This window comes from Leucoraja erinacea, chromosome 13, assembly GCF_028641065.1.
Source record: "Leucoraja erinacea ecotype New England chromosome 13, Leri_hhj_1, whole genome shotgun sequence".
NCBI classification, from domain to species: domain Eukaryota; kingdom Metazoa; phylum Chordata; class Chondrichthyes; order Rajiformes; family Rajidae; genus Leucoraja; species Leucoraja erinaceus.
This window is the reverse complement of record NC_073389.1, coordinates 44,755,205-44,767,084: the sequence shown is the minus strand read 5'-3', so window position 1 is coordinate 44,767,084 and position 11,880 is coordinate 44,755,205. Positions and strand designations below refer to the sequence as shown.

Genomic DNA, 11,880 nt, shown 5'->3' with positions numbered 1-11,880 from the left:
TTATTGTCACTCGCCTCCACCCCAGTATATACCAATTCTCCATTGTTTGCGAACAAAATCATAGTTTACTTTGAAAACTGTACTTATGTCACGATTTGATAGAACAAATGCAATACTTTATCATTATTTCAAGCAGCAACTTTTTTTCTTGGAGAAGTGTATAGATATTTTGATAATTAACTTTAATGTAACAGCAAAATTCAATACAGTGTGTTTTCATCCCATCCATTGCTATTTCCATCTCTCCAGTACTATACACCAGCAAGGTGATTTGTAGAGAAATGTTAATAATTGATCATTACTCAATGATTAAGATGCTAATGCTTGATTAAAGGGATGCTTTATTTTCTGCAGTGCCACTGGAGATCTTTCACATTGTTCCCATTGATGTGAAAAGTCAATCAATTCGTGTTGGCTTGGACACAAACAATGCATCTAAGCAGGCCAAATATACTTTCAGTATAAAGAAGGACAATGAAATTGTGCAAACTGTTTCAACTGGGCAAAGCACAATTGAGTTTAACTCTCTTGAAGTGTCGATTAACTATGTGATTTGTGTATCGACATCAACTTGTGGTGAAAAGTCTACAGTTTCACAGAATTTCAGGACAGGTATGTTTCACAGGTACAATATCATTGTTACTCTTAATAGATCAACTCGTACAATAATGGTAGTAAATGCATGATCGGTTGTTTTATATAGCTTGGTTGGGTTGTAAGATCGAACTGAAATAGCAATTTTTTATTTTTTTATTTAAGAATAAAGTACATTTCCTATTGTGTTACACTGAATAGTAATTGCAAATTATGTTGGGTGAGATGATGCTTGTGAGTCGGCAAGTACATAATAACAGGATATAAAGTACACAACTGTAATGAGGGCCACCATTACAGTTACCAAGCTATTTATTAACTGATGAGAGATTATGTAGCGTTGATATTTAAAGGGACTTTGATGTGCTTCGCTACAAGGCGTTGAAGGCCAATTTGAAGGATGGGAGGGCAATGGTATGTTAACCTTTATTACAAGAGAGGTTGATTACAGGACTAAGGAAGCCAAATTGCAATTGTGTAAGTCTTTGTGACACCACGCATGGACATTTGTGTCATATTTTTGTCGTCTTTCAGGATTTGTTTATTATGAAGGTATTTTTTATTGCATGTGAATAAGATACTTTGTTAGACCAGATCCGAAGGACTGTGTAGAATTTTGGTCATCTTACCCCCGTCATAAAGGGAGTTCAATTAATGTTGATTGGGCTGCTTCCAGGCATGAAGCGAGATTGCGTAGACTGATTCTGTATTCTTCTGAGTTTAATAGAATGGGAAGAATTCAGATGAATCTTACCAATTTCTAAAGGACTCAACAAGCTGATCAGAATGTTTTCTCTGATAGGAAAATCTAGGAAGAGGAGTCACAGTTTGAGTGCAAGGAGGTAGGCCATTTAAGAATGAGACTTGGAGAAATTTCTTTATACAGAGGGTGACAAATCTTTGTAATTTGTAACCCAGATAGCTGTGGAAATTGGAAAATGGGGATAAAAATTGGATATGGCACTGAATTAGAAGTTCAGCCATGATCTCGATGAGTGGTAAAGTAAACTTGCTTTAACACTAACACAAAGTACATTCTTAGTTGGTCAACGAGTTTCTTATTTTATTTAACGTCCTGTCACTTATTGAAATGCAGGTGAAGCTCTTACTCCTATAACTCCCTGCCTATCCTGAAGCATTTAACTTAACAATGGTTTGACTTAAATGTAGTTTTACATTTTTCTAACATTCAAATGATTAAATTCAGTCTCAAAGTGTGGTTAAAATTAGCATTTTGTACGACTTGGTTTGAGATGGGAGGCTCCTCTAAGGTTTGCATAACTGAATGCCCAAATATGGTGGCCCATTTGTCTCTGAATTATCTCATTTTCTCTCCATAGCTGGCAGAGTATTGGAAGGGACAACGAGAATAACAAATCAAATCTATGTGGAGGCATTTCAAAACAAAACCAGCAAGGAATTCAAAGAATTTTCCAATAACTTCACTCAAGACGTAAGTCCATTCAAACATATTGTGAGACGAATGTTAAAGCACAGAGTTTAGTGAAGTTTAGAGATACAGCGTGGAAACAGGCCCTTCCGCCCAATGATCTTAGAGCTCTAAGATCTGTACTTCCGTCCACTGAGTCCAGGCCGACCAGCGACCCCCACACACTTACACTGACCTACATACTAGGGACAATTTCCAATTTTACCGAAGCCAATTAACCTACAAACCTATATGACTTTGGAGTGTGGGAGGAAACTGGAGCAACTGGAGAAAACCCATGCAGTCACGGGGAGAACGTACAAACTCCGTGCAGACTGCACCACTAGGCAGGATAGAACCCGGGTCCCTGGCACTGTGAGACAGCAATTCTACCGCTGCGCCACCGTGCCGAGTGCTGAGACCAAATAAACTACGCCCTTCAGACATTCTGTTCTCTGCATAATTTTCAGATCTACATTAAAAGGCTTTTAACATAGTGATGGAGGGCATTGGAATATTGATCAGATACTTCAAAATCATCCCTGCTCTATACGTTGCCTGATGGCATCTAACTTTTCATAGTTCAAGAATGCTCCAGGCCCCTGACTGAGGAAGAACAACAAGGGAAGGAGTTGGAACTATATTTTCGCCTTCCAGCAGTGAGGAATGTGTAGCAGTCACTGTGATGGATGTTTATGTTAAAATGTGTTTTTGGAGTCTGTTGCTTTTTTAAATTGTATGGCTGACCTGGCCAGTGAATTGGTGTATGTGACAATAAATTAATTTATGAACTTATGAATTGATAGAGACACTGTCCCTCAGCTTCAATAACCCGAGTAAAATCCTGGCAATGGGTTCCATATTTGTGGGGTTTGATCTCCCTGTGGTTGCTCCACACCCCAAAGCTGTGCAGGTTCATAATTCCATTGGAAATTGCAAATTGCCCGGTTGAGTGGTAAAATTTGGGAGGAGTTTGTGGGGAAAAATGAAAATTGGATTAGCGTAGGATTAATGTAAATGATTGCGTGATGGTCAACATGGACTTGATGGGCCGAAGGATTTGGTTCTTTAGGTTCAGATGTAGGTATTATTGTTACATGTTCCGAGGTACAGTGAAAAGCTATCCAATCAAATCAGACTGTACTATACATAAATACAATCAAGCCAAACACATATGCAATGGGCAGAATGAAAAGAATGATACAATGTGCAGAATACATTTCTCACCATTGTATAGTAACAATTCCAGAGAAAACGTCCAATGTCTGCAATAAGGCAGGTTGAAGAATCGTGACTGTATCTTAGCTAATGGAAAGACTGTTCAGAAGCCTGATAGCAGAGGAAAATAAATCATTCCTGAGTCTGCTGATATGTGTTTCTGTGTAGTATAACTACGTATGAATATATAATGATACCATTCATAAGGTAGCCTATTAGCACAGCAGTAGAGTTGCTGCCTTACAGCTCCATACAGACAGCGCCTGACTAAGGGTGCTGTCTGTATGGAGTTTGTACATTCTTCCTGTGACCGCGTGGGTTTTCACCGGGTGCTCCGGGCTGCCACCGCATTCCAAAGACATGCAGGTTAAAGTTAATTGTCCCTAGTGTATATTATAGATCTAGTTTATGGCTGATTGCTGGTCAGCGTAGACTCGGTGGGCTGAAGGGTCTGTTTCCACATTGTATCTCTAAAACTAAACCTAAAACTAAAATGCACAGTTATGGTGGATAAATTAATGACATTCTGGAAAAATCTTTACTTCCCCAACATAATCCACGCTCAATTCATGTTCAAATTTATGAATGTGGAAAACAAATTATGGGTCAGAATAATTGAGAGGTAAAAAACCACGAATTACAACAATAAAGGGAAAAATATCAATTACATGCGATGCCTTCACTTTTGTTTTTCTCCTTCGTCCATGATAAGTGGCCCAAGAGGTCATGGATTCAATGCTTAATCATTCATCATTTTACGCTATCAGGACTTTCCATAACCAAGGCCTGAAGGGATTGCCCATTCTTTAGCACAGGGAAAACACATCAAGTATGCAGAAAAATTGTCTTTCAAGGAAGAGGGAGATGAACTCAGCTCCCCTGAAGCAGGGAGCCTCAGTGACCTCCTCAACTAAGCAATAGGTAGAATATTGTGTGATTATAGCACATGAATATTGTTGGATTCCAGAATTAACTGGTGGTAAAGAAATTCAGGGCAAGGTAGTTCAGGCCCAGTACCGTTAGGCCTACCACACATGGCAAATCTCTCCTTCCATTCTTATTACAACGTGTAGTCTCCTGACTGGTGTACCTCACTTAGATGCTCATGTGAGAACTGGCCTCTAAACGACACATACATTGGGTTCCTTGAATCTCCCCCACCTCTAGTCACTTCAAGAATGATGGCTTGTTCAGCTGGCTCTTTGTTCATTCTTTTTCCACAAGCTACTTCCAGTTTGCACTGCTTTTAATGGTCCATATTTGTTATCCACTGAGTATGGTAAAATACTATGATTAAATGACTCCTAAAAGAACAAGGTCATGCGGAAGAGTTGGTGGGATGGATGCTGCTTTCAGGCATTTGCATCTTTAACACATTGAGTTGGTTCACAATTGATAGGAGCAGAATTAGGCCATTCAGCCCATCAAGTCTACTTTGCCATTTAATCACGGCAAATCTACCTCTCCTTCCTAACCATCCCGACTAGAGAAATTCCGCCTCATCTCCTTCCTGAAGGAAAGTCCTTTAATTCTAAGACCATGACATCTAGTCGTAGACTCTCCCACAAGTGGACACATCCTCTCCAAATCCATTCTATCCAGGCCTTTCACCATTTGGCCATTTTTAATGTGTCCCCCCCCCCGCATCTTTCTAAACTCCAGCGAGTAAAATGTTTAAGAAGGAACTGCAGATGCTGGAAAATCGAAGGTAGACAAAAGTGCTGGAGAAGCTCAGCGGGTGCAGCAGCATTTATGGAGCGAAGGAAATAGGCAACGTTTCGGGCTGAAACGTTGCCTATTTCCTTCACTCCATAGATGCTGCTGCACCCGCTGAGTTTCTCCAGCACTCTTGTCTTCCAGCGAGTAGAGGCCCAGCGCCATCAAACGCTCATCAAATGTTAATCCACTCATTCCTGGGATCATTCTCGTGAACCTCCTCTGGATCCCTTCCAGAGCCAGCTTCCTTAGATATGGGGCCTAAAATTGTTCACAATATTCCAAATGTTGATTGGATGAATGCAGACCAATTCAGGAGAGTGGGTGTTAAAAAGGGGATTGGAACCATCAAATGCCATTTTTCCATACCATCGGAATACAGAGATAACACTTCAGTTTCCGATCTATATGCCAAGTTTATGCATCACAAGCACCAATCTGCTGACGGTTTAAAATGCAACAAAACTTTTCACTACACCTCGGTACAAATGACAATAAACTAAATCAGGTAGTACTATATAAAAAAAGAACCTATGCAATCTAATTTGTTTGGCATTGTCTTTTACTGATTCTCACATATCTCTGAGAAATAAGAGATTAATAGAATTCTGTTTAATAAATATTAGAAGTGAATTTCTATTTACTCTTTCAGCTGAAAAATCATCTTCCTCCAGATATTCAGAATTCTGTGAAAAATGGAGAAACGAGATTGACTATTAATAGTATTAAAGAAGGGAGCGTGATTGTAAATTTTACATTTGCAGTTTCAACTAATGTGACAGTCAGTACGACAGAAATCCAAACAGCAATTGTTGAATCCTTAAACAGTAGTCAACAGTTTGAGATAGATCTTCAAAGGACAAGCATTACGGGTAAGGAACACCAACCCAAGCACTGGCTATGCAGTAATTTCCAAATATTTGGAAGAACGTAAATGTTGGATTTTAAATTAAAATGTTAATGCTGGTCACCACCATGGTTAAAGAAGATGTAAGGAGTTAAATATGCTCTACGGTTGGATGGTACTTTAAAAGATTAGAAATGCCAAGGGGAAAGAAAAATGGAATGGAGCAAATGAACCTGCAGATTTAGAAAGGAAATGATCCAAGAATCTATGTGAATTGATCCAACCTAATGAATTGGTGGAAAGGGGAATGCAATGATTGAGGTCTCGATCCGAAATGTCTCATCTTCCTTTGCTCCATAGATGCTGCCTCACCCGCTGAGTTTCTCCAGCATTTTTGTCTGCCTTGTTTTACCTATGTTGAGTTTGCTCACCAATTTTTTTTAAGTTCAAGTGAAAGGAGCCTTCTCAGAGGTCCAAAGACAGTCACAAATGCTGGAGTAACTCAGCGAGACATACAGCATCTCTGGAGAGAAGGACCAGGTGATGTTTTGGGCCAAGTAGGGATATATGGGTATGTACAGTATGGCTAAGGTGGGCAGAGAGAGAAGAAATGCAGGGGTTTCTTGAAATTAGAGAAATTAACATTCAAACTGCTGGGTTGTAAGCTGCCCAAGCGAAATATGAGGTGCCGTTCCTCCAATTTGCGTGTGGCCTCACTCTGACAGTGGAGGAGGCACAGGATGGAAAGGTCAGTATGAGAATGGGAGTGAAAATGTTTGGCAACTGGGAGATCATGTAGGCCAAGGCAGATTGAGCGGAGCTGTTCAGCAAAACGATCGCCCAGTCTGTGCTTGGTCTCACCGATATATAGGAGTCAACACCAAGAACAATGGATACAGTAGATGAGGTTGGAGGAGGTGCAAGTGAACCTTTGCCTCACCGGAAAGGACTGTCGGGGTCCCTGGATGGAGTCAAGGGAGGAGGCATATGGTCAGGTGTTGCATCTCCTGTGGGTGCAGGAGAAGTAACTGGGGATGGGTGGTTTGGATGGGGATGAGTGAACCAGGGAGTTGTGTAGGGAATGGTGACTCTATCTTGTGCCCTTATCTGCTCTCCATTATAACAGGTTCCATATTCTAACACTTCTCTTGTGTTTTTTGCCCTATTAAATGGATAATTGACCTTTTTTTATTAAGACATTTGGCGTTATTCCTGCTTCAGCCCACTCTGCCCCACCCAAGTCCATTGTACCCTCTCTGACTAGAAATATTGAATCCATTAAACAATTTCCTGCACAAAACACCACTTATCCAAACAGGTGAAATGTTTCTGCATCCCCCCCCTAATAGTTCTGTAATCTTACAATTTGTTTGCATGACACAAATCAGTTCAATTAAGCATCTATACAAGTTTAATGTTGCTTTTTTCGGTCCTTGATCTTAAGCAACTCTCTGGTAGACCTCCATCTGCCCTGCATTTGATTGTCAAACAATACGAGATTATATAATGAAGACTCAAACACATAATCTATTAACTCTGGGTGGGAGGACAAATTCCAATCAGAATCCATTTTGTAACACTTGGCTTGTTGTTGTGTTGTTATCATTACAGTGGTAGACAGCTGTCAGGCTGGGCTGGATGATTGTTCAGGTGATGGGACTTGTATCACGCTCAATGAATCTTACACCTGCCGGTGCAATGCTGGGTTCTCCGATCTAAGTCCCAATGTTCCAGGACGAGTGTGTGAAGGTAAGAAACTGCCTGTGTTTCACACCATTTTAACATGGAGTGAAGGAGAGAGTTGATCCAGTTGATCACTTTAATTCTTGTTGCAGATTTTGACGAATGTCAGACGGGAAACACTACATGTTCTGATTCGTAAACAACCAGAAAAATTATAATAGTATGGTCATCATGTATTAGTAAATGGTATCATGTAATAGTATTATCAATGATAATAGCATGGTCATAAGCATGGACATCTGAAATTTTAAAACATTTATTGGTTATTAATGATGCCAATAATGTGTTGTGCATGAGGGATACAGGTGCACAACCTTTTATCCGAAAGCCTTGGGACCAGACACTTGTCGGATTTCGGACATTTTCGGATTTCCGAATGGAAGATTTTTAGCGTAGATTAGGTAGGTAGCGCGGGCGGCTTGAAAAGTCTGGAGCGACTGCCTCCTCCCCAGAGACCGGGGAATCATTGTAAATCATTGCATAAATGTTAGTCAGTTAGTTTGGAGGGATTTTATGTGGTGGTGGTGGGGGGTGAAGGGGGAAACTTTAATTCTTAGTCCCCTACCTGGTCGGTGACTCCCAACATCGCGGAGCTGGGGGCTCCGCCCGGCTGCGGGCGGCGCCGGTTGGAGATCCGACCCCGGCAACTCTACCCTGGCTGTGAGGCGCTCCAAATCCAGCGCCGCCCGCGGCCGGACGCCCGCAGCCCCAGCTCCGCGAACGTTGGGAGAAGGCGGCATCAGCGCCCTGGAGCTTACCGCACAGCGACCCGGTAAGGCATTGCCCGCTCCCTGCTGGTATCCCAGCGCTGCGACGCCGCCGACTCCCAACATTTGCGGAGCTGGGGCTGCGGGCGTCCGGTCGCGGGCGGCGCTGGATTTGGAGCGCCTCGCAGCCAGGGGTAGAGTTGCCGGGGTCGGAGCTACAACCGGCGCCGCCCGCGGCCCCAGCTGGGAGTTGGCGGCCACAGCGCTGCGGAGCTTACTGCACGGCGACCCGGTAAGGCATTGACCGCTCCCCGCCTCTCCGACCAGGTAGGGGACTAAGAATTAAAGTTTACCCCTTCAACCCCCCCCTCACATAAAAGTCCTCCAAACTAACTGACTAACATTTAAGCAATGATTTACAGATGTTTAAGTGTCTCCCCTGTCTCCGGGGAGGAGGCAGCCGCTACAGTAGTACAGACCTGGGTTGACCGTGGGTCGTTTCGGGTCAAGTTTGGCGCCAAACGCGAGCTTTGGTGTGCAGACGACATCCTGGAAAAAATGGCCGGTTTTCGGAGTTTTTCGGTTTCCGGAACACCGGATAAAAGGTTGTGCACCTGTAGTTGCTTACAAAATGTTACCAACTTTAAGATAGACATAAAATGCTGGAGTAACTCAGCTGGAGAGACGGAATGGGTGATTTTTCGGGTCGCGACCCTTCTTCTGAAGTTACTCCAGCATTTTTATGTTTATCTTTGATGTAAACTCGCATCTATAGTTCTTTCCTAACATGTTACTAACTTTGTTCTATTCAGGCATAAAGCAAGAATTTTAACATGGAGTGATGGAGAGATTTGACCCAGTTGATCACTTTAATTCTTGTTACAGATATTGATGAGTGTCTGACAGGAAACAATGAGTGCTCTGATTTTGCTCTCTGTACAAACAACCCCGGCAATTTCTCGTGCCGCTGTTTCGAGGGGATCAACGATACTAATCCTGCAAACCCAGGGACAAACTGCTCAGGTAAAGATCTGAACTGTCTAAACCCAGAGCCGTGGGATAGGAAGGGAGTAGAACCAGAAGCAGCTCAACATCATACTTTGCGAAATTAAATCAGAAACAGAATCAATTTATTGGCCAAGTTTGTACACATACAAGGAATTTGACCTGGTGCTTTGCCTGGTGGTAAAACGCACAAGGTAATTTTAGAAAAACATTATAATTAAAAATATAAAAATAAATGCAAGAGTAATCTTTCTGGGAGTTCCATAGGCGACGCAAATGAACAAACACAGACAAAACAGCAAGGAGCAGTACACCATGGCAGCAACCATCGATGCCATCTGATTATTTAAATGGTAAATCTGTCCACTTCCGTTCTTTCCTCCACTATTCTAACCCAAGTATAATCTCTTAATAATAAATAAATTAACCACCACTTAAAATGCCCAGAGAAATAATAACAGCATTAGAATCTGCTCATTGTCATCTCCAATTTAATATGTTTTTGATTATTAAGGATGCCACTGTGTTGTATATGGGAGATGGTTGCTTACAAAATGGTACTGATGTTGTTCTATTCAAGTATAAGATAGGAATCACCAAATACCATAAAAATCTCACACTTGCAAGGCATAATTTTCTGGTAAACAGGCATGAGCATTTACTGAGGTGGAAGGTGCAATGGGCGTGAAAGGAGTGGGAATTTTGAAAGCGAACATGCAGTGATCCAAGCACTGTGTGGACTTCATTTCACGGTATGTGATTTTTAACCTAAATGGTTCCCTACCCCGAGATCAGTCCGAATTACAGACTTGTTGACTCTGTTGGTGGAGAGAGCCTTGGACAAGCCCTTGGAGCATGGAGATCCATACAACAGCCCTGGAAGAAATAGTGAATGGGAGGTTTGGAAGTGTCCTAGCCATGATCCAAGAGTATTTGTCAGGGAATATTTGAATACACTGAGTTTGGGGGACTTGGTGGGTAGAAATGCAAGGAGAGGGAATGGGAGGGAAGGTGGGGAGGGTATAATGAGCCGGGATAGGTCAGGTGGAGAAAGTATAATGGGACATGGGGAGGTGGGGGAAGGTAAAATGAGATATATCATTGTGGAGAACTCCAACCATACTCTACCTTCTCCACAGACTGATCAATGTCTATCTTTGCTTATTGTTTCAGAAATCCAAATAATTGAAACTCGCAAAATGAGTTAGATTAAAAGTTTCCAACATCATCATACTCTTCAAGCTGCTATCTCTGAAGCAGGTTGGCACTCTGCCCAGTGAAACATCTCCATTAAACACTGGAATTAACGTTTTAAACTGTTAACATCTGACATCTGACCTGATTCCAGAATACATCACAAAAAAATGTTAATTAAAATGTTATTTACTTTCCATCCAATTCTACACCATACTGACTGATTCTATTTCTTTCTCCCTGCAGATCCAAATAGCTGTTTCACCAGTGATGATAACTGTGCTGTGTTTAAATGTCTTATGATGAAAGCCGACTGTCCCTGTGAGTAATTTAATCTTCCTGGTCGTTGCCTATGATGCAGTCTAGATATCTTTGAACCAGTGACCTTAAAAACATAGTTTCTAAACATTGATTGACAGATGCACCGTAGAAAGCATACTGTTGGGATGCAGCACAGCTTGCTTTGGAACAGCTCTGGCCAAAACCACAAGAAATTGCACAGAGTTGTCGAAGCTGCCATATCCACCACACAGACCATATTCCCCTCCATTGAGTCCTTCATGGTTGCTTCGAGAAAGCAGCCAATATGATCAAAGGTTGGTCCCATCCCGGTCATTCCTTCTTCCAGAAAAGACAGAAGCTTGAAAGCATGCACCACCAGACTCAAGAATACTTCTTCCTCTCTGTTATCAGGCTTCTGAATGGTCCTTCCAGAAGCTAGGGTATTGGCTGATTCACCTCTACCCTATTGTGGACATTAGACCTTGTCTATGGAACTAGTGCACAACAATGCGGAGAACTATAGTCATCATTCTGTATCTTCCCCTTTGCTCTACCTATTGTACTTAAGTTTGGCTTAATTGTATTTACTTACAGTATTATCTGCTTTGATTGGATAGCATACAAAACAAAGCTCTTCACTGTACATGGTATAATGACAACAATAAACCTAAACCTACTCAGCAGCAATGATTTCTTCCCTCCTATATTATTCTGAGACCTGAACTTCTTACAAATAGGCACCTAACCAGGGAACGCATCATTATATTTGCTTTCCACGTCTCTCTACATATCCATGTCTCTCAGCATAGGTACATAGTCAATGACTTGGTGAAATCACAAGTAAGATCACAACACATGGGTCCCATCTGGGAAGTCATTCAATATCTTCTATGTAAAGTAATGATTCTGGACTGCCTTTTTATCCTCCTTTAAAAAGCTTATCACTTCTTGTAGAATGTAAAAATGTTGCAACATGGTAAAAACATTGTTTTGCCTGCTCCTTGCTTTTGGCTTTCAAACATTATAATAAAGATTATTCCTTAATTCTGCACATTTCTGCATAATCAAAAGAAAACTGTGGATGATGGATATTTAAAATTACAGAACAAATATTGCAAACCTTCAGTGGGTCAGGCATCTTTTAT

At 41.6% G+C, this 11,880-nt stretch overlaps 1 protein-coding gene across 1 annotated transcript in view; it reads left to right on the top strand.

Moving 5' to 3' along the window:
- The window catches only part of LOC129702489 (pneumococcal serine-rich repeat protein-like), a 56,219-nt gene that overhangs the window by 37,434 nt on the left and 6,905 nt on the right, over positions 1-11,880 (top strand). Inside the window, exons 8-13 of the mRNA XM_055644215.1 lie at positions 355-612; positions 1,935-2,047; positions 5,610-5,829; positions 7,416-7,553; positions 9,140-9,277; positions 10,700-10,774. Of these exons, the coding sequence (XP_055500190.1) occupies positions 355-612; positions 1,935-2,047; positions 5,610-5,829; positions 7,416-7,553; positions 9,140-9,277; positions 10,700-10,774 (942 nt within the window). The remainder of the gene's footprint in view (positions 1-354; positions 613-1,934; positions 2,048-5,609; positions 5,830-7,415; positions 7,554-9,139; positions 9,278-10,699; positions 10,775-11,880) is intronic.